Here is a 26,659-nt window from a genome sequence, read left to right as displayed (position 1 = left end):
CAAAAATACCTCTTCTAAAGCTAGATGCCTTCCTAGCTTCAGAAGGAATTTCAGGGACTTCAGGGGGATTTGGGAACGGCGGTATCAAGTAAAAAAAAAAAAGAGAGATTCGAAAGCTGGGAACCAAGTTTCACAATCACAGGTATGAATGGATGAGAGATTTTTGTTCTTTCGCGAACTGAGGATAAGCGGAATGATCGGAAATTAAAGTGAAAGAACTTCCTTCAGTTACCCGAAAACAGTTTTAAAGACTGGGTCTTTTTATCGGTTTCCTCATATTAAAAAGAAAATGCTCTTTTGTCAATAAACGAATTACTCAATAAAATTTCATTTGCAAACCGCGATTTTAATTTAATTTAACCCTACTGCTTTCATTGCCCCTTTAACCGTGAGTTGAGCAAATCACATATGGGAGAGCTTTTGTTGAATATTGATATTTTTATAAAATTCTGCATAATTACCTAGAATACGTCGATAGACTTGTAATTTTCTCAAACTAAACGGTTTGGGTAGGTTATAAGAAATCGCCTTAAGGCAATATGCCCGCTCTTGTATATAAAGTGTCAAATAAATAAAATTTTCCTCATGACCAATTGTAAACACAAATGGTAGCAAAAACTGTGTTTACTTGTATTACATTTGTAACCTAAGTATAAATGACATAACATGATATTCGGGTGGCGGTTCCCAGCCATTACGCGTATTTTTGAAATATTTTTTTATTTATCATTCTGAAAAACTCGTTAGGAAACGAATGGAAGGAACTCATTATACCTCCCCTACGATAATCTAAACTCAATTAAACTTAAATTATTCTAAAGCATAAAATTAATTCATTTAAAAACCAGTAATCAAAACGAAAGTTTTTCTGAAATTGCAGACGTGAACTAAAATGTTGAAAAGAGCATTATTATTTTGAAAAAAACTCAAAATATTCACAAGGCATGCAAATTATATTATTTTGTATTTATATATTTTCAAAGAGCGCCCTCGTTGTTGCAGCAAAATTTCGAAATTAGATGGTTTATCATTGACATTGAATTCCTTTTTATTTTATGAAAAAAATGCTTTGTTTATCAATATTTTGGTTAGATAGGTACCTAGGTATTATTATCTTAAAACATATATATATATATATATATATATATATATATATATATGTTTATTTTGTTAGACTAGCAACACCATTATTTATAGAATCATAGAATGGCTCGAGAAATCCTTGAGGCGTGATAAAGTTTATGTTTTTATTCAACGTGTCAAATAGTGATTAAAATGTACAATTGTTGGCTGAGCTCAGTCGTAGTCTTTAAATGAAACCACCGGTTAAATTACATGTAATCAAATCGCACACGCTTGTTTGTTTACTAGACCGGCATGGACATCGATCAAGATACATTCATTTATGGTTTGTACATGAAATTTAACTATAATTTGAGTTGTTTTTCCTTTGATTTCCTCTGATACCGGCTTCGTTTGTTTATTCAACGAAAAGGCCTGCCGCACTTTACTATTCACTGCTATTCACAAAAGTGTATGTGTTACCTCGGATTTGTAAACACATTTTTGATATAGAAAAGTCAATCGGATTTAGAATCATTAATTAAGAAATCTATGTTTAACTATTCCTAGTGAGGTTTAAGTGTTCTCGTTTTTAGATCTTTCGGTTGTTTGTTCGAATTAATAGAAAATGAATTGCGCATTTAAAATAAACACGTGATGTTTTTTTAGAAATGCTTTTTTCAATCTGAGATCTGACAGATACCCCTTTTACCAAATATTCAATATAAACGGTTTTTAATTCGCCAATTTGAATGGAATAATATCATAAACCTTGTAATTTTACCGTGAACGTATGTTTTGATTGATAAATAATTGATTTTGTTATCTTGTGACATAATATAATGCATATAACGACACATCCTACGTACAACTATGTTACTGAAAAAAATAAATTTTGCAGGAGAGCGTTTTAAAGATTAAAAAAAATTCAACTCGTGATATTTCGCTGTTCTTATGTAGTAAAGCTGTGAAATTTGGCCCAACGCTTTTAATTGAGTTATTTAATAAGATAAAAAATAAATGTTCTTTCTGAGATCACTAGTTTTTGTTTTATCACTCATACACACATATACTTTGCTACGTAACCTGTCATCAATACTATAAGTCGCCGATACAGGCTTATTCAATGAGATTCATTGAAATGTTTCACGAGTATCTGCCTAGTTACATAGTTTTACTCTGTACTTCATTTGATATCTTCCACTAAAATGTTCACTTACACAGCTTTTACCAAAAAATCGTAATTGAATATGGTCTTATATTTGTTTATGTATCGCTGTCACAACATCAATATTAAATCATTTTCATTATTTTGATAAGTATACCTGTGTTTTTTAATTTTTGACGGAGCATTCTCTCGCTGTCTGAGGTAGAACTGAGCGACGGGCAGATCTCCGTCGCCCGCGCCGCACTGCATTATCCCCGCGTAATTCTTGTAGCTGGCACGTATTTAATTATTCCTCGAATTTTATTTAAGATATATGCAGTTAAACATTTATACGTTTAAAAAAAAACATTTTCCAACGATTTTTTATATTTTTTTAATATTCGATATTAATGTTTCGAAGGTGTAGATTTCAAAAATGCAACAGTTGTATAACCGTGGAGAGGCAGTTACACAGTTGTACGTAGGATGTGTCGATAATATATGGTAAAAACAAATGGGTTTAACACTATAAACAAGGTGATGAAATTTATTGCAACAGAGAGGGAAAACATTTTAGAGAAGGGAATATGGAAGTCTAGGCGTTTACAAGGCTTTCCATCTCATTGGCTAGTTTAAGTGGCCACTTTCACACTGTGTAACATTCACCATTCTGCCTATATTTGAACATCCACATTTCTCAACCCCGCCACCTGTTGACTTTTGTGAAGTAAACGAGCTTTAATCGTGATATTCACTGCCACAATACGCAAAACTCAAAACATCTCTAGAAAATATTGGCCTGAACTAAAAAACGAAGAGTCGAATAAATCTAAAAGTTTAGCAAATGTTTGATAAATCAATATTTAATCTATGTGAAGCTAAATGTTCTTGTTTTTGTTAAGATATGATATTTAAAACACCGTGCACTAGATGTACACCCAACAGCCTGATGCTGCTAGTGTGTATATGAGGCGTGTTTAAACAATGAAGGCATTCTCCACTGTTTTTAGTTTGTAATATGCAATAAATGTTTATTTATTGAACTGAAAGGGTTCAATAAACATATTCCATTACGAAAGTTATTCTTTACTGCTTTATCATACCAGATGGTGCCGACGACCTTCTCTCCTGCCTCTCCCAAGACCTGCTCCTCCCCTCGGTGCTGGAAGAAGATGGGACGGCTGAGGAGATTCTTGCGCAGGCCGCCCTTCACGATGGCCACATGTCCACGAGCCCGTCTCCGCATAACAGCGATGATGATTCCAAAAGGTGAGGAAAATCAAATTCAATAGTGGCAGAGCGGGTTCGAACCTTGCACCTTCTGATTCAGAATCCGCGACACCGCCCACAGGACCGCTACCCTTCTTACTATTTATTATTTTATTTAGAAAATGGTACATGAAACGATTCGAGGTAGAAATGAAAATTCTAATGACCAGTGAAGTTCCCATAAAGGTTACGTGCTAAAATACATATTTATTTATTTTCTTTTTCTTACAATAATAATTTTAAAACTGAAAATGTTGAAAGGAAAAAACAATACTAACAGTAATTAACAATATAAAAGGAGATGAAAAAACATACTAAAAGTCATTTTAAAAAGCCATATGTAGGTAATTAAAAAAAAGTATATAAGTAATTGTAAAAACATACCAAAAGTAATTGAGAAAAAGGGCAATCCAAAAAGTAATAGAAAAAAAGCAATACTAAAAATAATTGAAAAAAGAGTTCTTGCAGTAATAAGGAAGCTCAGTTCTACTGGAAATTGAATATAAAAAATAATTTCTTACATGCAGTAAAAACTAGAGCATTTAATTGTACCGCGAAGTTTCTCAAAAATGTATGAAAGAATGGTTTTTATAAAAGTTAACTTCTTTGAATGACGTCACAAGTTCTTGTGAATCAACTATAGCGTCGACATGTATTGTGACTGGCTCAACAATGTCACGACAACTCACTGACAAGCGCACAGTGACGGCACAGATGAAGTAATTACATTTTTTTTTTTTCTAAATGAAGGCATATAAGTTATCTAGACACTCAAAGTTCGATAAAACAAATAAAAGCAAAGAAATTGATTGTCAGATTAAAAACATATCCTTATCTGCACCTGATGGTGCATAAGACACTACATTGGTAAACCAAATGCTGTGTATCTCGATCATCTGTTACATGAAGGTAAGCTGTTCAGTCGTACGCTTCAGATGTCTAGAGTTAAAATAATATTTCAGAGTAAAACCAATATTTTCCATCGACCTTGCCGGCAGCCCAAGACGGACTTATCTCCACTTGATTTTCGCCTAGTAGTAGCCACCAAATGAAAAACGCTGGGTTCTAGCTCTATTAACTCGCATGTATTCTTCTGTATGAGCCCATTGCAGGCGAAGTGAACCAACTGACAAAATGGTCAAACTTTTGTATTCAATGTTTTAACTGTCAGTTTTTAATATTTTTAAAATTGCATTTTTTTTATTTAAGAAGGTAAACACGAAAAGAAAAATATAAAGGAAAAATAATGGAACCCAATAAACCGCGAAACCGGCTCATAAGCGGGTTTCTTATTTTTCCTTACAACAAAAACGTTAGAGAAAAAATTTAAAAAGTAATATAAACATTAATATGAACTAAAAGCATGCGTATTTTTTACACAAAATTTATTTACATAGATGACTGTTAACATAAAATAATAATCCATATAAAGCCTTGTAACATATTAGCAATTTAATTATTTTTTTCTTAAAAGTTTTGTCAACATTTTCTTTTAAGGTCTTCTTAGGAATCTTATTAAAAATTTTAGGAATTGTATAATGAAGTGTTTTTTGGCCATACTTGTTTTTCAAACCTCGCTACTGACAAGCCTTCACGTTGTGCTATCCTTGTATTATGTTTATACCTTTTCTGGTAGTTACTATCGAATCGATATCTAGTAACAAATTTGAGCCATAGAATAGCATTTACGGACAGGCACCCTTGCTTTTTAAAAAGTTTGGGTACCTCTTCCTCTAGCTGATTTGTTAATTAATTTATGAACCGAGTTTTGTAAAGATTAAATTTTCTTAATGTTGGTTTTACAAGAAAGGCCCCAACTGGTGATACCATACCTAATAATTAATTCCGCTAATGATTTATAAATAAATCTCAATGTTTTTATTGGTACAAAATATTTTATTCTAAACATGTTGCCTATAACTGTCCTTAATCTTTTACATAATTTGGTAATATGTTTATCCCATTAAAAAATGATCAATAGTAATGCCCAAATACACATATTCATTAACTACACAAATTTTTTCACAGTTACATAATATGACAATACCATTAAAGACAGTTGAAACTATGAGATACTATATTAATTTGAAGTTTTGTAGGTACAACAACCAGGAAAAAAATGTTTTTGGATTACACTACTCCATCTTAGAACAGGCTGTGCCATGTTAGATGGAGGCTATCATAAACAGAGAACACTCATTTTCATTTTACATTAATTGGTTTTATATAGATTCCCTGTTATTAAGTATGTATATGATTTTTTTGACATTAATTTATAAATAAATAATAAATACTTGTTACAGAAATGTCCTATTATGATTATAATTATGTTAGTTCATAATTCAGATAAGCATAATCTTTATTGTGTGTATTTTAGCTACCAATATGGAAGCAGTGTGATGCTGTCCAGCTCCCCGGGCAGTAGTAGTTCCGAGGGGCTGTCGGACTTTGGACAAAATGGCTTTGAAGAAATCAAAATATACGATGCTGATTTGGGTGAGTTTTTGTGTATTTTATTATTTCTTTATGTTTGGTTCTTATGATTTACTCAAACATTTCCATTTTTGTGTCCATTTCTAACATTTCGCTCACAGGAGGACGGCCTCCTATCTGTGGCAAATAGAGTTGAGAAAATTCACATAAAATTCAATGTGAATTTCCTCAAGCGTGGGTGTTCCGTGCTGTAACTCACCACTGTGATTGGGCTGCCTGGCCTTTTGTGGTGCAACTAAAATTACAAATACATAAATAACTCACTTCTGTGAAATGGGAATCAAGTTATGGTGCAATAGGCTTTGAACCTCGGTTCACTGATCTGTTAGCCCATGACACTCGCGACGGGACAACTGTTCTTCATTATTTCTGAATTGTTTCCAACACAAAGCTGATAAATCACCGGGCAATTTCATTTTGTTGGTTGTCTTTAAGTGATATTTTGTTATTATGTTTATGAAAATAATGAAAGAGTTTTAACTACCATTAATAATTATGTTGCCTCTCTTATCCAGAATATGTTTCTGTGAGATAGGATCTCCCTTCCGGTCGGCGTTACCTAGTTCTGGGCAATTTCATTTTCACCTTAAACCACGAAGCCACAGTCGCCGGGCTGTCTTTAAGCGATATTTAATTATTATGTTTATGAAAATAATATATCATAATAATTATTTCAAATTCATATCAATATAAGAAAAAAGTTAGTAAATACAATCGGTGAAAATCAGTTAAAAATGGTGAAAAGTAAATCTGCGCTATACTATGAGGAGAAAAGAAAGGATAAGAAAAAACGAATATTCATATGGTGATGTGATTTGAATGTGACATCAGAGGGACACTGATGCAAAAGACAACAGTCTGAAAAATTTATGAAATATAGATGTTCATACATGGGCAGAATGGTGACTGTTACACCCCTGTGTAAAGTGATCATTGAAGCCAGTCAATGACAGGTCACGAGGCCTGTATATTCCCTTTTCAATGAGAGTTCTCCATATTTGTTGCGAGTACAAATGATATTATTACCATTCCATAATATGCTCTGCTCTCTAACTGGAGATAGAGTTCCAATTAGAATGTGTCGCACATCCCATAAAATAGAGTCAAGACAAAAAAAGCTTTTTAGCTAAGTATACTGAATAAATTATATAAGCACCTCTCATGTGCTAAAAATTTACATAATTTTAGATTTACGACTTACCCGCTTAATGGCTGGCTCTGTGTGACACTTACACTAACATGTATTTGAACACTGCCATTCTCAAAAAAGGTCATATTTTAAATATTTTCTTTATGACAATCGAGATTTTCTTTGAAAAATGTAGCATTTTTTGAGACAATTTTTTTTTTTGATACCAACACAGTCATAATAATAAACAATAAATAAAGAATAACAACAAATAACAACACCAATTATGAGTTTCATATAGGAACAAGAATATAAAAAAACAAAACAATAAACAATAAATAAAGAATAATAACAAATAACAACACCAATTATGAGTTTCATATATGAACAAGAATATAAAAAAAACAAAACCTACAGTTCGCTGGGGTGAAAGGAAGTGAGAAAGTGGGATAGGAAAATAGAGAAGGAAAAGAAAAAGAAGAAATAGTAAGTAAATATAAAACAATGAAAAAAGAAATAAAAATGTAAATAAATGTACACATACAACATACATACATATAAAATACAAATGTATATAAATGTACACATACAACATACGTACATATACAATACAAATATTATTCTCTGTGAAATTTCCTAAACCAAAATGCCAAAAATGAAACATGTACTTTTTAAGGTATTCAATAATTTCCGTTTATCCTAAATGCCCAACAAACACTCCTAGATCCCTAGAAAGCAATTATACTTTGAATTCTTCACAGGATTTTCTAACGTTTAACAATTTTACAATAACATGGCGTTTACAATACTCTGAAACGTACCGTTTGTGATGTCGAAAAAAACGCTCTCCTGCTCATTTTATGTTTTGGCATTTGGGATACTTCGGAATTGAATAGACGATATGACACATCGGCATTGTTTTAAAGGCTGAAAAGAAAAACAAAAAACAAAAAAACATGGTTTAAAACGTGTTATTTTTTTTTTGTTTTATTTATTTTAAAGAAACAAACAGTCGACAATGATATAGTAACATTAAAAAAATATACAGTTTAAAGACAGACCCGCAAAGTGTCTAAATAAGAATCATACATATTATGAAATTGTGTTACAACGAAAGGGTGTGTTTATGTGTATTTGTATGAGAGTAAGTGTGTTTATGTGTATTAGTGTAAGAGTAAGTGTTCAGGTGTGTGTAAGTGTGAGCATCATTAAATAGTAAGTGGGATCGTATCGCAGCCAGAAATAAGGAGTCTTAATTTATTTTTAAATAAATTAAGGGGCATTTAAAATATATCTATAGATGAAAAAAAACATTATAGTTAGAGCAAGAACGATAGAGGAAAGAGTGTTGCGCATAGTTAGTGCTACAGACTGGCAGATGGAACAAATACTTATTTCTTGTCACGCGAAAGGGGACATTGAGATTAATTTTGGAGAGTAGGTTAAAAGAGTCTACTTTATTACTTTGCCTGGGAATTCCGCTTTTTTGAGCTATGACTATTTTATCTGATGTGCGATATGGTTTTTACAAAGACCCTTCAGGCCCGTCTTTCGGCTGCAGCTTCTGAGCTTCCTCCCAAGTCAGATTCGCGTCCCATGGTTCTGATATGAACTGCGGACGTCCAGGGCGTCGAGAACCTGATGCCTTGTAAAGTAGGCAAGCGTCTTTAATGCTCTCGGGAGGCATGCACAGTATATGGCCCAGCCACCATTGCAAAATGACACAATTCAGAAATGTGTTATGAAAATACTTGTTCCATTCATTTGCAATTTCAGCTAGTTTGTAGGTTATGTTTGATGAATGAGTTTTGTTTAGGCAGCTGTAATAATTAGCATTCGTAGAATGCATTGTCAACTATTTATATTTGGTAAACATTACCTACCTACAAACAAGCATGTTGGTAAAAAAAATATTTTGTTTTATTAGTAGGTAATATAAAACTCCACACCACTCCTGCTGCAATCAGATCAGCTATCCTATCCATCGAATGGCCATTCCCTCAATTCTCCCCTTTTTAATGTGTTTTTCCACTCATCTTCACTTTATTTCCTTTTTTTTTTTTAGAATTAATTACATGTTTAGTGTAATAATTATGATTTTATTTTATGTTATTTTCTATAGTGCTTTATGTACTTTTATCTGTATATTGTAAGAGCCTTCTGAGCGTTTATTAAATAAATAAATATTTATTTTAAGGTTTTTCAGAAATTGCATCTCTTCTAAATTTAACTTAAATATTTTAATTAAAAAAAATTAATAAATTAAGATTAGTCCTGAAAAATTTTAGTAAAATTACACATAATATGCTTGCCTTTTCTCGTTTTATGAATAGAATTTTTTTTTTAAATAAATTAATCATTTTTGAACACATTTGGTTTTTTTATAAAAACTCAATAAAAATCATAGTAAAATAACAAATAAAATAATTTTAATATTTTGTAGCCCCTTTTTTTGCTTTGAGAGGAATGCGGTCTGACTTATTCATACCTATGTATTCCCGTATTTTCTCCCTGGATCATGGCCCTGGAGCAGTGATTTTTTACACTAAAGATATTTACAACTGGCGTGTGCCTATTGTTTTGTTATTTTGATAAATTCACAGCATCGGCATTTGCGAGAGTGACAGAAAAACAATGTTCAAATCCCTATTCATCAAATCAACTTTTTGGGTTTTTTCTAGTGCTTCAGCTCTTTTTCTATCTGGAGTCTCATTCTTTGTATTTTTGCCCCAAGTATTGTCCACAAATCTTCGATTGGGTCAAGACCATTTCCAGGCCACGGCAATGGCTAAAAAGACACATCTTACATCAAAATTTTAACTCATTTTATGTTCATAATATACCGACTGTTTTATATCTTGTATGGTGACATACATATATGTATATATATATTTATCTTTTTTTTTTTTCTTTTTGTACCTCAAACTAATCTCATCGTATTCTTATATTTTATATTTATAAGGCACTTGTGTCGTATAGTAAATAAATAAAAAGTGCGTTAAACCCGATCTTAATTGCTTTGTAAAGTATAAAAAGCACACATTAAAGAAAACATAAAAATGAGAAAGAAAACTCTCGAAAATACGAGTGTAATGAGGAAAGACAGTATCTATATTTAAATCAAGAGAAATTGGGAGCAACACTTAACTGAACTAAAAGCCGCATTTGTCCATGTGTATAAGAATAATTTATGCACTTGGTAAAAACTACACAGATTTTTGTTTTATTTCATTTTACTCGTGGAACAAGGCCATTTAAAGAATTAAATACAATAAAATTACATGTGTATGCATACATAGGCACTAAAATATATGCAAATAAAAGTAATAATAAAAAATGCACACAGTATCACATTTCAAAGGTTAAATACTTTAAAAAGTTGAATTAATCATTATATTTATAAATTTATGCAACTTAAAGAAGATTAAATTTTAAAAAGATACAATATTAAAAATCAATTGTTATACTAAAATAAACCGTAAATGATGAAATGCCTGAAAAGTTACAAATATTGCTATTAAAAACTGCAATTTTGTGATCTTTAATATTGGATTTTTTCAATCCAAGTAACAGAATATGGTCTCGTAATGTTAGTTTTATTTTATTTTGAAATAAGCAAAAAATTGCCTTGTTAATGAATGGTGTTATTACTTTTTCCATGTGACACCAGATAAATTTTCTACTAAGGCTGCGTTTATTTAATAATCGGAAAAGACAAACATCACGTATGACGCTACCAGCACCGTACTACGCTTGAGTTATAATACATAATGCTCGTTAGATGCACACTGCGGGGATGACGATAACCTCGATGTGATGCCGTTCCATTGTGACGACTTAGAGATTTTTTTTTGTAAAAATAAAATAAAATATTTCATTCATCATTAGCTGTCTCTTGTCCAATGGTGAACATGGGCCTTCCTCTAAAGTTTCCACATCTCTTTATCCTGAGCCATCCGCATCCAACCACTTACTGCAACTCGTCTTATGTCATCAGACCACCTTGTCTGAGGCCTGCCGACACTTCCATCTACAGTCTGCGGTTCTGGCTTTATGACCATCTCCATTTCCGGTTGGCAACCCCGTGGACCACATCGATTTCATTATATCATTAGAATTGTAAAAATTCGCTCCATGTATAAAATGTATTTTTAACGTTATTCTCAATTTGTGATAAGACCCTATTACATCTGTAGGTTTATAAATTTTCAACAATATGTAATATTTTTATTAAATTACAATTTAAAATTATATTGAATATTTATCCAATAATGTTTTGGTTCCAGATAAGATCTACTCGGATTTTGGAAGTCGCCAGAATGGATACGGCGCTATGGAGGAAGCACCCGCAACTCTACCGTACCAGATTTTCTCAAATCCCCACCAGAACATCAAACTTGAGGTTAGGTTTCATTTCAATTGTATTTTTACCACAACAGGTCGAAAGGCCCAACAGCAGTGATCCACGAAGAAGCTCAATGCTACGGGAAATAAGATTTTAAAAATGTATTTTTACATGTAAAAATTAGAGCATTTAGATGTACTGCGAAGTTTCTCAAAAATGTATGAAAAAATTCATGAACATGGTTTTAATAAATATGTACTACTTTGCAACGTCACAGAATTAAGTGATCTCGTGTTTACAATAACCAATTACGGATTATTATAGTTGTCGAAAAATTGTGAAATGGATTACGGTAAGTCCGGTGCTCTTCTGGTGCCTGACCAAGAAAAATAAAATATCGCAATGTAGATTTCAAACTGGTATTTCACATCCACCTCGGCGGAAATTTTTAATTCCTGCAAAAATGCTGCATTGCATTGGCTACGCTCCCTTATACTTCACAATTCACATAAAATTTTAACATTTTGTTATTCCAGTACCTACTTTGTATGTAGAGACCGTCGTTTATTATTATATCTGTGTTTATTTTAATTTGACTTGACTTTGTGCGGAATTAAGTAATAAGAGAACGGACGCAGCAAACTCCGGTGACAACTGTCGTCAAGTGGAGGCGATAGGGTTGGCTTGGTCATATACTGCGGATGCCTCCTGAGAGCCTTAACCACGCTTGCCTATTTTACAAGGCATCAGGTTCTCAACGTCCTGGACGTCCACTGCTGACTGTTCGTCGGCAGTTTATGTCAGAACTTCGGGACGAGAACATGACTTAAGAGGACACAAAGGAGTTGGCAGCCAATAGAGATACATGGAGGCTCTTTGTGGATACCATATGCTCCAACTAGGGAGCGGACGCAGAATGATGATGATATTTATTTTAATATGTTAGTCATTTTCAACTATTTTTGTGTATTATGTCTGGAAGAAAAGGTTATAAATACTGTATAGTACCCAGATGCGCAACAAATATATAATTTGCAATGTCAAAATCCTTCGTAAAAACCACGCGACAATAATGACCCATACAAATAGTAAGAAAAAATGACAATTGACAAACATGAATTTTGACGTCACGAGTGTTACGATCAATCATGGCACATTTTTGTGAAGGTGTATTTTTTTAACAATTTTATTTTAAAAAATATGAATGAAAACATATTTCTACAATTTCCATATTTATTTTGAAAATACAATCAATTTTTCTAAATCCATTTCACATGTTTTTATCAGTATTCGTAGTATGCGATATTTCCTTATTGTATTCTTTATCCGCCAGGATACAAAATTCAAACAAAGAGATTACTGTCCTTGAAAAAACTCAACTAAACTAAACTCTAAATATCTGGGTAAATCATAATGCAAAGATTTTTTTTAAATATGAACCTTGACGTTATGGCCATTTTATTGTCTGTTTGTAATAATTCCCCGTGTTTAATATTGATGAACATTTGTTTTAGGATATGCGAACCTTGATAAAACAAGAGGAGATGAAAATTGAACCGTGTTCTTCAGAAAGAACTACACCTTCGCCACCAAAACAGTATCACAATGGTAAATTTATTATTTTATAATACTATACATAAAGCGTTGCGCTGGATTTGTCATCCAATTTCATTATTAAGAGTTAACATCCTGTGTGTGATATATGATAAATATTTCATACCAAAACTCTTATTAATATTTAAAGCAACAACTTTGTTTTTTACCACAAACAAGCTTCTTTATCAAGGTACAATTTACTAATGAATCTTATCCTATTTTAGTTTAACAGTCTTTACTAAATATTAAATCTAAACATATGGAGCTAACAATTTAAGTCTTGTTGTCATGTCGTTCTTGTAAACTGGGGAGGTGTGGAGTGAGATGGATATGATCTTAAAAACTAGACAGGAGTGGACTAAAGGCAATATTGTTTATTTGGTTATTTATTCTTTTTTTCATGTTGCCTAATTGTAATATTTTATTTTTGGGAACTTTAAATCCAGTGTCATTATTAAAATTATGATTATTTTCTATCAGATGGTTTGAGAATACATAAATATTATTATTATTTAGGCACCTAGAGTGTTCTTTTACTCTAATATTAAAGTTTCTTTTAGTTTTTCCAATGTAGATTGAATCGCAATCATTACAATTTAATTGGTATATTAATTATTGGTATATTACAATTTAATGGGTATATTATAGCAGGCATCCATTTTTTCACATACTCTTCCACTGTCGTAGCTGCTTAGGAATGCTTATAGTTATGGAATAACTAATATGTATTCTTATGCTAACATGCCCCTTCATAATTTCCTTATAATGTATCAATGAAAAAAATGTTTCTTTTTTTAGGTATGCGTATATGTTCCAACTTGCCCCAGTTTAAACTTGAGCGGGAAAACCACAATATACGCGAACAATCTGACAAATTACACGATCTTCAATTTACTAATGGCAATACAGATCGCTGTCAGCTGCTCAAACTCACAAATGGAACAATGAAAAATAGACGGATACTTCTCACAAATGTTTCTGAAAAATTGCTCCCAGAAACACCTCCAATATCCCCCCCTTCTGTTATGAGCCCCCCCGCGTCTCCCCCTACCATCAACAACACAAATGTATTCAAAGTAGAGAACGATAATGGAATTTTTGTACAGCAAAGTTCTAGGAACATGGTCTCTGTTTTACCTGCTGTCCGTTTACAAAATGGCGGACTTGTAAAAAAACTTAAAATTCAACCGAAACCATACATGAAACAAATCCCAGAACAAAATGGCGATCAAGCGAAGAAGACAATTTTGTTAAGTGCTCAGGACTTTGCAGCGTTATCTAAAAAGGTAAAACAGTATTATTTAGTTAACCCTTAATTACAAATTCTCCAATTTAATCCATTAGGTCAGATGTGCATGAATTAAATAAAATATTGTGTTGTGTCCTTGGTAAAACAGCAAAATTCAGAGTTTTGAAAATAGGTGTCTCAAAAGAATCTTGGGTGTGCGGTGGTTTGACTTTGTGAGGAATGAAGTAATAAGAAAATGGACGCAGCAAACTCCGGTGACAACTGTCATCAAGAGGAGGCGATACAGTTGGCTTGGCTATATGCTGCGGTTGCCTCCTAAGAGCCCTTACCACGCTTAAATACGATAAATTTTTCTAAATCCAATCCATACATTTTTATCGGTATTCATAGTATGTGATATTTCCCTACTGTGTTATTTCAAAAGCAATTTTGTATATTAAATAACCCAAGATTAGTTGACATTTAAAATTAAAAACAAATAAAATTGGGATCATCACGAATCAAATATGTTTAAGATGTTTTATTAATTTATTTTTTTTTATCTGACAGATGTCGGTGACCGGTCAGCCCCCAAAAACAACCATTGTAACCCAGTCTGCGTCCAATACTCCGACCACACTCTCTAGTAGATTAACAGACTCTACAATCACAATACTGCCCGTAGAGAACGGCAGTGAACGTCCAGTTTTAGTCTTAAACGGAAATGCAACCAATGCACAGGTAAATATATTTATATTTTTTTAGTATGTCCAAGTGTTTGTACGCAAGGCTGGATTACACTCCCTAGGGAGTTTTTAAGATTGAAATTTAATCCAACCAGATGAATCTCACCTACATCAATAATGGAAATGTGAACTTAATAAAGTAATGAAAATTAAATATTAAAATTAGACAGCTTAGAAATCTTAGAAATTGAAAAAGGGATTCATAATAAGAAAAGATTAATTAATAACCAAATAAATAATATTTTTTATCAATATTCCTACAGAGATGAGGTAGAATTTTTTCAAATTCAGGATTATCGATATTCGAGCGTTTACAGGGCTTATGACCTGTCATTGGCTGGGTTGAGTGGCCACTTTACGTTTTTAACAACATTCCCCATTCCGCTTATTAGCGAATATCGACATTGGCATCATTTTGATTCCTGTATATATCCTATTCAACGAGAAAGCATTCACTAGCGTGTTGGAGCACCATCTATGTATTGATATTGAAGTTAAGTATTTTTAATTAGCATATTACTTTATTTTTATGTATTTAAGACTCTTCCGAGTTAAATTAAGTACTAGTAATCGCCTGCAGATGATTCTGCAATTTATTTATACTTATATTTTGACCAGATCTTATTACACAACATTATTTTTTGGTGTGTGTATTTTTTGTACATACACAAATCTGGATTTCTCCCGAGGGGGAGTAGGTATATATATTTTTTATCAATATTCCTACAGAGATGAGGTAGAATTTTTTCAAATTCAGGATTATCGATATTCGAGCGTTTACAGGGCTTATGACCTGTCATTGGCTGGGTTGAGTGGCCACTTTACGTTTTTAACAACATTCCCCATTCCGCTTATTAGCGAATATCGACATTGGCATCATTTTGATTCCTGTATATATCCTATTCAACGAGAAAGCATTCACTAGCGTGTTGGAGCACCATCTATGTATTGATATTGAAGTTAAGTATTTTTAATTAGCATATTACTTTATTTTTATGTATTTAAGACTCTTCCGAGTTAAATTAAGTACTAGTAATCGCCTGCAGATGATTCTGCAATTTATTTATACTTATATTTTGACCAGATCTTATTACACAACATTATTTTTTGGTGTGTGTATTTTTTGTACATACACAAATCTGGATTTCTCCCGAGGGGGAGTAGGTATATATATTTTTTATCAATATTCCTACAGAGATGAGGTAGAATTTTTTCAAATTCAGGATTATCGATATTCGAGCGTTTACAGGGCTTATGAAAAATACACACACCAAAAAATAATGTTGTGAAATAAATAATATTTCTTTTACTCCACTCCTGTCTAGCTTTGAAAATATTTATATCAAATAACCTTAGGAATAATTAAATAATTTAAGGAAAAAAAGACTTGGTTTATTAAGCTCCACATGTAGTATTTAGTAAACATGGAAAAAATAGTATAGGAATGAATTCATTAGTTACGTAAACCTTAACGAAGAAGCTTGTTTACTTTGAAACCGGTTGGTGGAAAAAAAAAATAGTGTATTGTTTTATTTATTTTATTTAATAAAGTAACTTTAGAAAGGGTAATGTGATATAAATTAAAGTACATAATTCTTTATAATAAAGTTCAAATGAATTATATGGATTAATTTTCTTTTAAAAAACGGTTTGTTTATTTATCAGAGAATGTGTATAAAGTAGCCACTTAAACCACAAAGGTCGTGAGCCTTGTAAATGCCTAGACTTCCATATTTCCTTCTCAACTTTTTTTCCCCCTTTCTGTTGCAATAAATTTATATTGCAAACAACAATCAAACCAACACCAACCAACATCGGGTTGTGGTCCTGTGGCCTGTGTAAAGGTCCGTGCTTCATATCCCACTCTACTAATCTTGATCTAATCTTGAGTTATTTACAACTCAATATTTTTAATTGAATCGGCATTCACTTCGTAACACTTCATTATAAATTATTATGAAAATAAAACTTTGTTATCAGTGTTACACAATTTTATTCTTTTACAAGAACACAACTATAGTTTCGGGAGAGCACTCCTCCCATCGACGGGTGATATAAAACTAATATAATAAACACAGAATATTGTTCACAATGTCATCGAATCTAAACAAAAAATAAACAGATTAATCAGTGAAACTTAGAGCAGGGGGTTTTTATTCTTATCTAAGGTGTTGGCATATGAATGGATGGTTATCTTAAGTACAGATATGAAAACATGGACAAAACATTAAGTCGAATTTATTTCTTAAAATTTAGCACATAAGTGGAAGTTGCAATAAGTAAGTCTAAGATTTAATGTGTGGGTAGACATCGCTCGGCTAAGAGAGTGTTAACAGACGCGGGTCTAAGAGGGTGAGTGCGGTGAGGGTGCATTCCAACTTTTGACATGTCCATCTTAAGAGACCGAATAAGGAGTCAGGAAATGAGACGCTATACAAAGGTATATTATGATATTGCAGAAAGAGTGGAAAGATAAAAATGGCCGTGAGTCAGTGTTGATAGGTGGGACCCCCGAATACTAAATTGGAGACCCTATGAAAATAAAACGAAATTGGGGAGCCCTCGGAGGCTCGTGGGACATGGGTGGAAACAGAGTGCCCGGGACAGAGAAACGTGGAAAAATTTGGAAATGGCCCTGTATCCAACAGTTGAGAGAAACGGGCTGATAAGAAAAGGAAGAATTATTTATTGAATTTGGTCATGCCACCTCTTAATCTGTCTTCCTCGTTTTCTGCATCCTGCTGTTTCTATTTGTGTATCTTGTTTCAGGTGATTTCCCCTCCGATGGTGTTAAAAAAGCGCGAGTTACTTCAGCCCATAGCCGCCCAGGGTCCCGGACTGGATAGTGACAGCTGTTCCGGCCTGGGTCGCCTCACTCCCGACATGGCCATCAAAGCCCTGAAGAAGCAACAGAGAATGATAAAAAACAGGTGAGATTACGCTTATTGAAATGGTGAATTAACATTATTTCATACACTAGCAACATAGAAAATATTAACATAGAAAAATTTGTAAATTTATGTGTTCGTCCAAGCGGTTTTTGATCTCACTAACCGAGTGTGCAACAATCCCTTCCCGGGAAGGCTATTCCATTGCTGCACAACTCAGTTTTTCAGGAAATTCTTCCTGGGGTTGGATATAAAAGAGGTAGTGTTGAATTTTGACGAGTCACCCCTGAGATGGCGTTTATTATTCATAGTGAACATTAATTTTAACTTCCGTACATTATATTGCTCTGTTAGATTTGAAATGTTTCAATTTATGAAGGCACTGGACATTAGAACATTTTTTTTAAACGAGTCATTGACACACTTATGCTCATGTGGTTACTGTATATGAATGTCCAAACTTTGTTTTTTAGCAGAAGGATGGAGTCTTTGTACCAACTCTACGTATGGAATTGAAAAATCGAGAATAAAAGTAGGCTGAATGCTGTCAAAATGCAATTTCTCGGGCGAATGTGAACTATCTATGATGGGTGCACAGATTTCGAAATCCGAGTAGTACGCAAGGCTGAGACAAGCATATTTAAAAAAATAATTATAAATTATTAGTATTTTATTGTAAATTTTATTAAATTGTATAAATTACAACTATTTTAAATAAAATTTCATTAAAACTAATCTTAATAATTATGAATTGCATTAATTATATCGTTGGTAATCTAGAACAACGACAGATGTGCGAAAAATGCAACATTATTAAACTTTAAATATTGTCGGCCCCGTGGAGTAATGGTCAGCGCATTTGCCTACCACGCAAGAGGTCTCAGGTTCTATTCCCGACATGGTTGACATGAAATAATTATTTTAAAAGGTGTTTTTACACTAGAATATTTCATAGTCCCCGGACTGGCAGCTGGCGGAGAGAGAATGTTGATGATGATAAATATAGAGAATTGTCGGTTGGCTAAATGAAATTTTTTTTTAAATATTACAGAGAGTCGGCGTGCCTTTCCCGCAAGAAAAAAAAAGAGTACGTCACCGCCTTGGAAGGTCGTCTGGCCATTGCCGAAGCCGAAATTAACCGCCTTCGCAAGGAAAACGCCGCCCTCAAGGCGAGGCTGGGGTCGCCCGTACAAGCGGTCAACAACAACAACAACACGGCCAGCAATAACAACAATGTATCCGGCGGCAGTTCCAAGAGGCTGGCACCAGTGCTCAAAGCGACCGTCGGTCTCATGGGAGGATCGTTGCACAAGAAGAATGTGGCACTGCTCTTCGGGATGATGTTTATGGTTTCTTTGAATATTGGCGGATTCGGGTAAGAAATAATTTGTACCCCTTGTGCTTGTTTGTCCCATTGCCCAGTTTTGGCAAAAATGAAACACTCCAGTTATCGCAGATTTTAAGATCAAAGTCCAGTTATAAATATATAGGGTGTCACAATAGGAGGTGTACAATTTTAATTATCCGCTATTTTTTGTCTGTCAAATTTAGAATCGTCGTATTTGACAAATGATATCTAGAGATATGAGATAATGGAACACTATACAGCTCCTGAAGGAACTCAAAGTTAATCCTGATTTTTTTAAAGAAAATCATCTTCAACGATGAGGCACATTTTCACCTCAATGAATTTACTGCTTCAGTAATCTTTAAAAAATAGAAAAAAAAAAAACTTTTTATGAATGAATTTTATTTACTTTAATACTGATCATGTATATCCTTCATAAAAGCCATTTCGGGCCCAAAATGAGACTCAAAGTTATTTAATGGTGCATAGTGTGGGTCAAGAAATAAAAGAAATTGCCTTATAAATGCAAAGAACTAGATAAAAAAACATCGTGGCTCGTAGCATTATTTATTTTCACCCGAGTATATTCAGGAGTGGTTTTTTCAGCGGGTAAATTTTGCCCGAGTTATCGCGGGTGTGGGAATTTTCGCACATAATAGCCACCCGAGTATACTTTAAAAGGAGCCTCATCCTCGGGGAATCACTGATGAAACCTGAGGATGTTAAAGAGCTCTCGCCCCCTACCTAATAGCCCGATACTTTTTCCGACGTGGCTGACAAGAAATATTTATGTAAAAAGGTGTTTTTACACTAAAATATTTCATAGTCCTCTGGACTGTCACCTGAAGCATAATCATCTTACCTTCGTGTAACAAAAACAATCGAGATACGCTGCGATTGGAATACCAATCCAGTGCCCTATTCACCATTCGATGTGGAAAGGGAATGATGATGGAAAAGTTATATTTCTATATGGTGTCTTACAAAACAAATAAAAGTCCATTTGCATGTATTCTCAGAACATATTGGCTTCGGGGGGAGACAGTCGGACTATCGAACCGGCTTGTACCAGCTCCTCGACATACTCGCGCGCTGCTCTGGGACCCTCAGGAAGAAGGAGATACCTCCTATTTGGATACCAGTAATTATTGAACAACTTGTCATAATATCTGATTTGTTCTACTTAGAGTACCACTGAAAAGGGTTTTTTTTTTTTAATAGTAAAAGGAAATTTAAATTTATTACTGGGAAAAAACTTAAACTCTCAAATCCCTGTTTTGAGAATTCAAGCATTTAAGTTTTACTCCAATTTTACTATTTGAAATCTTATTTAAATATAGTAAGATGTTAAGTGCTCATTTAAAAACATGTTTTTATTTTTCCGTTTCTTAATTTTATATTAAGTAAATATTTTAAAGTTATGTAAAGCTTTTAGCCTGAATAAAATACCCGATATACGACTTAACCTTAACATTATTTTTAAAACTACAGATATATGAAATTTAATATGGCTTAGTGTAAATAGTGACCGAGCGGGCGTGGCAAGGCGCCGCGAATCACGCCCACGCCGCGCCGCAGAACGCTCGCCATTATGACCAAGCACTTTCACCCATTTCAAACAATAAGAATTGTATTAATGTTTTCAAAAACATTTTTCACTTTGTGGTTTGACATTTTACTCTTATTTGTTTATAAATTTGTTTAAACCACTTTAATTTTTTTTTTAAATTACACTTGGACCGGTTTCGAGGTTACTACCGCATCATCGGGAATTTAACTAACTTATAATTACACGCGTTGCTATTTATATAATAAAATATTGTATGAAAGAGACATAAAATTGAAAGATAGAGAGAGAAAGAAGATAAAATAAATTATAACAGGAATAGTTTTAAAAGAGGACTCGAAGTTAAATTTAATTGATTATTTAATCTTTGAAGTTTTTGATTAATGGCTTTACTAATTTCTAATCGTTCTAAATTATCTAAATGAAAACCATTTTTATTGACATGCAAAATTTCTACACACGTTTCTTGATTAAATTCATAGTTTTCGAATATAAGATGATTTGCGAATTCTGAAAAATTATTATTACTCAGACATCTTATATGTTCTTTGATTCTAACTTTAAATTTATGTGAAGTTTTTCCAATATAGAAATTTGAAAATAATTACACTGTGCATCTTATATTTACCCAACCGCTACAGGTGTTGAATACTCCCCCGGTACTGGTAACTGGCCCTGCCAGCCCACTTCCGTGAACAGCAGCGAAAGCGCGCGACTGGCGGGGGAACTGCAACGCTGGGTGAACGGGGAAGCCGCATACGTCAACCTGTCGCTGCGAGCTCCTTCCTACGAGGTGCCGTCCTTCCTAGACACAAGTAACTATATCTTCTTGTCACCTAGATACCTAACTCTCAAACTACTTGTGCCGTTCACATATTTATTTATTCAATTACCACGTTCCATGCAAAACCTTGTAAAAAAAGCTGAAATAAGGAATAACGGCGGATTGGTCTCCTTCTATAATGATGAAATTGGAATATCAAAAAAAATATTATTGTTTATAGTGTGCGTCTTAATTTTATTTTTAAACGCAATTTGTCAATTAAAATTCTTATTATTAATGATCAGTGTCTTAATTTCTGATTAATTTACAAATTATAACTTTTCACATTTTTTCTTAAACCTTAAAAAATATTTCATAAAGCCACCTCCCCAAAAAAATGACAAAAACTTGAAACAAAAAGTAAAACTTATACCCGTATGCAGAGATAAAACTTAAGGTAAGGAAAGTACATTCTAATTTCAAATGCAGAGAATAACCCGAAGGTGAAGACAATAGAATGTACTTTCCTCACCTTAAGGTTTGTTTCTGCATACGGGTATTAATTTCACAATCTTTACGTAATGTCAGTCAATGAAATAAAAAGTGAAATGATCTCGAATATTACAAAAAATAAGGAAAATTTCAACGCTACATTTGACACTTGCGACTGGATGTTAAATGGATATATTTCAACAAGATGGTGTCTGTGTAACTTACTTTGTTGTTTACATTTTTTTTTTTTTTTTTTAAGCCAATCAACAGGCTTAAGTAAGCCCTAATAGATTGGCATTAATGAGTAGTACTTAATCTAAACATTCTTAAAATCTACTTAAATTAACAAAGTGTATAATTGACAAAAGGTATGTATAAAGCATAATCTAGGCGGAATTGAAATATCATAAGGATTAATGTCGGAGAACAATAATATTTTTTTTAATTTAAACAATATTTAGTTTTATGATTGAATTGTGAGGGTATTTTTGTGATCTGTGAGTATATTTTTGCAAGTGGCTCTAATAACTAATTTGAACAAGAACTCTACATTCAAGGGGTGTACGATAGTCCAAAATCAAATACATTGTGTTACTGTTACGCATTGTTAAATTAATAATTAATTGAAATTAGTAGGTAATTTTTTTCATTGTGTTATTTACTCACTTTTTTGAGGAAGCTATTTGTCTTTAAATTTGTCATATCTGCTAGTAAATTTGTATACTGTTTTATGTAGAATGTAGAGTATAGTTTTTTCTTTTTCTATTTTAAAGTTACAAATATTGTTTTAGAAAAAGCCGAAGATGTGGCTCAAAATAAGGTACCCAAAGTGTATGGCATACAAGATCCGCCACCCAAAATTGATATTCCTGTACAACCACCAGCTGAAGGTAAGATCACTTCTCATTAGCTGTTTTAATCGTGTGTTCTCTGTATTTGAACAATAAATAAGATAGACCAGATCTTATCTCGAGGTAGTAATTATTATTTGTCATTTATTTCAATTGTGCCTGTGTATGTATTTATAAAGATTTGTATTTTTTTAATGAACTAAGTCCGTTAATAAATAGATAAATAAATAATATATCAATCTTAATACTAGTTTAAATGAAGATTTGCAACATTCCTCAATTTTACGTTTTCACTTTTTTTAAATTTTATTTATAATTTTAAATAATTAACGGTCTATAGAGTAAAAATATATTTTTAAATTTATAATTTTGAATTCCCATGAAAACGGTTCATTGCATTGGCAATGTCCCTAATACATCACGATTCGGTTAAATTTTGAACTTTGTGACCGTTTAAATTTAAATAGAACATTGTCATAAACTTGACATCATAATTTTCAAGGCCAAACATGTCGCTTTTTTGTAAAGACATATTTTTCAACTATTTCATTTTTGAAATTATGTATGAAAACATTTTTCCACAATATCCATATTATAAATACAATTAATTTTTCTAAATCCTTTTCACATATTTTTATCGGTATTCATAGCATGTGATATTTTCCTATTATGACAGGTTTTACAATTTTTCTGGCAGTATATTTACACTAGTACTATTTTATTTTTATGTAATTTCATTTTGACCATACATTTTTCATTTCCTCACCTAGCGTTTTCCTCAGTTTTTCACTTTTTTTGTTGCTCCCTTGAAAAACGTAAAATGAGGGTTTTACTGTATATTATCAAGTCTTGTATTCTATTTAGACTCTTGTAACATCAAAGCCACGCATTAAACTGTTTAAATGCTATTTATTGCGAGAATTTAATACCAAACTTCATTGACATCACAGGTCCTGTGTGAATTGTTTTGTAATCGAGTCCTGTACTGTAGATTGACTCTAGCATCGATTATAATGCATTATGTATGTATTTGATTTCAGAAGGCCCTAAGAACCTAGAGCAGCACCATCCACAACCCGACACGTACTACCTCGTGGCTCTCGGCGGCAGTAAACTGCTGCTTCCTACCGTCGCGCACAACAACACGCACCCTCCCAAAGTAGCGCTCTTACTCCCACACCCACACTACAATGGTGAGCACACAAATACATCCATACAAAGGAATTCTTTGTGATTTGATCTAACCGATAACATATTTGATTCAACCAGTAAAGTTTAAAAATGATTTTTTAAATGCATCATAAATCCACATTGCCTGAAATCAATTGTACCCTTAAGCATACTTTTTAAAAAATTTATTATTTATTTTACATAATAATAATATTCATGGAATCTAAATGTTTTAGATTACTTTTATAGAACAATTTTGAAAATAGGCACCAGATTGATAATATATGTGTTTTATTTATTCAAGAATCCATGTCTGAAGAGTATGTGACCCTTCTACAAGTAGATTGCGCCATACTAGACACCACCTTTCTGCGGCTTAAGGCAGATTCCATTCCACAGTTCCTTATGGTAGGTTAAGTACTTTTTTTTTAAACGTTTGATTCAAAGGTGATCGGTAAAAAATAATTAAGTTTTTACTTTTAAATAAATAATTGTAGATTTATTTTTCAGAATGACGTCTTTCCGTTCAAGAAAAAAGTGCACAAACACGGCAAAAACGACACCGAAAAAATGTTTCCAAGCAATTTAAACGGTGAAATAGTAAAGAAAACATTTGAAAATGGAAGCCTTTTAGATTCAAATAATGTGTTCTCAGAAAATCCTGACATTTCAAACACAAAATGGCGTCGCTTACCACGACTCCTTCATAAACAACTTCATCCTAGTCTTTTAAATGATAAAAAAACAAATGCGTCTAATTTAAATTCTAAATTCGGCGGTAGAATTTATAACCAGTCGAAGCGTGGTGTTGCCGGTGGTGAAAATGATTTTTCTTTTTTTTATAAAGTGGTCAAAGGTGGTCCAAAACAAACCGAGCAACTAGTTAGTAAGGGTATTTCTAACATTCCAGGGTATAGACAATGGAGGGGAAATTCCTCCATTGCTGGACCAAAAAGCAATTTTATCAAAGATTCTCATATCAGATACGAAGATAAGTATTTAATCAATTCGTTCAAAAGAAAAAGAGTGTTGCCAGGATCGAAATAGACACACAAGTTTTGATCTCTTATCGAGAATTTTTAAATCTGGGTATATGGTATTAACTCTTTAATTCCACCGAGGTCCAAGTTTTTTTAAACAGGTTTTAGTGGTGGACCCCTATTCGCACCCAATGGTTCATAGAGCGCTTCTTTGGTAAATTATAACTAACAAATAAGTTTAACCACCTTTAAAACCAATGTTTCACATCCACCCTGCCAGGAATGAAACCTAGGACCTTGGCGGACTTATCTTCTTTGAATCCCTTTTCAGGATTTTTATCTGCGAGTATCTATTAAGTCGAAACCACTGGTCGAAGCTTCTGGTTCTATTTCACTAACAGAATTGTATTCTTCATCTGCCAGGATGCATATTCGTAAATACCTGACGTCTTATATATTACTACTACTACTACCGTCACGCCATTTCCCCATAGGGGGGGTGACAGAGAGAACACATTCATACATCTTGTCATACATGCCTCGATTGTGTCTGCTTTTGACATGACCAGACTTTGTATTTTGGTTTATTCATAGGCGCTACTCAGGAGCGAGAGAATAACTAGTGATTCCAAAACATCCCAAACGTGAGACACATCTGTGTCGGGTATTTAAGAATATGCCGCCGAGATACAGTAAAAATTTGAATTTACACATCTTTAATTACCTCTACTGCAAAGTTCACGTTTTCGACGTAAAATTATTTACGTAACTGCCATCAGTTTATGTATTTTATTATTTTTCATTGTATTTTATTTTAGAACTTTTTTAAATGTCAACCTTTTTTAAAAAAAATTTTTGGTTTTTGTTAAATCCAATAAATTGTATCCAATTACTTATGCCTTAACAGTAAGACTACTAAATAATTAGTTCATTCGTACTAGATGTAGTATTAAGATAAATACATAGGTATTTTATGTATTAAATTAATGTACGCAGTTTCTAGTAGAATCGATAGGTAATATTAAAAATAATTTAGTCATAATTTTCCAACTTGCTAAGAAAAATATATTAGAAATGATGTATCACAAAAAACTGCTGTGTAAATCGACCGTTTTAAAAAGAAGCTCGGAATGGTTTGGAAAATAATTAAATGAAAATATTACTAAGCCAAATTTTACTGCAGGCTCTTGAATTGCGGCACCTACCTGACTTGAACAGTTACGAGGGTTGATTGATTTGCTTCACCCGTGGCCCGCTTCAAGTTGACCAGTCGTGCAAAGTACCGAGCGGCAAGTTGAAACCTGCAATGGTTTAGTCACAACAGGCCGCTGACCACTGCTAGTGCTAAAATACTAGACTTAATGGCCGCTATTCGCGAAGCTGGGTTTAAATTGGTTTGAACACCTCCTATATTCACCCGAAATAGTCACTAGTTATTCCCAAAACTTAAGGAATATTGGCATGGAAATAAATTTTTAGATCGGACAAATATTCTACCAGGAAGCTATAGAAATGTTGGAGTATCGCTGGAAGAAGTGCATACAAGTCCGGGGGACTGTCGATAAAAAAGACACATTTTGATCTC

At 33.0% G+C, this 26,659-nt stretch overlaps 1 protein-coding gene across 1 annotated transcript; it reads left to right on the top strand.

The window, feature by feature from the left end:
• Positions 1 to 1,152: 1,152 nt before the first annotated feature.
• Atf6 (bZIP_ATF6 domain-containing protein ATf6) lies at positions 1,153 to 26,217 on the top strand. Its single transcript, XM_088228078.1, has 15 exons — positions 1,153 to 1,408; positions 3,316 to 3,478; positions 5,856 to 5,974; positions 11,387 to 11,502; positions 12,960 to 13,053; positions 13,840 to 14,327; positions 14,840 to 15,010; positions 17,785 to 17,945; positions 18,955 to 19,278; positions 20,271 to 20,392; positions 21,460 to 21,633; positions 22,865 to 22,963; positions 23,965 to 24,117; positions 24,399 to 24,502; positions 24,605 to 26,217. The coding sequence occupies exons 1-15, from the start codon at positions 1,378 to 1,380 to the stop codon at positions 25,139 to 25,141; spliced, it is 2,856 nt and encodes a 951-aa protein (XP_088084204.1). The 5' UTR covers positions 1,153 to 1,377; the 3' UTR covers positions 25,142 to 26,217.
• Positions 26,218 to 26,659: the final 442 nt, after the last annotated feature.

This window comes from Micrasema longulum, unplaced genomic scaffold, assembly GCF_059751315.1.
Source record: "Micrasema longulum isolate JH-2025_06_02 unplaced genomic scaffold, ASM5975131v1 h1tg000044l, whole genome shotgun sequence".
Classification (NCBI taxonomy): domain Eukaryota; kingdom Metazoa; phylum Arthropoda; class Insecta; order Trichoptera; family Brachycentridae; genus Micrasema; species Micrasema longulum.
Note: the sequence above shows the minus strand (reverse complement) of the source record. Positions and strands in the feature narration are given on the sequence as shown.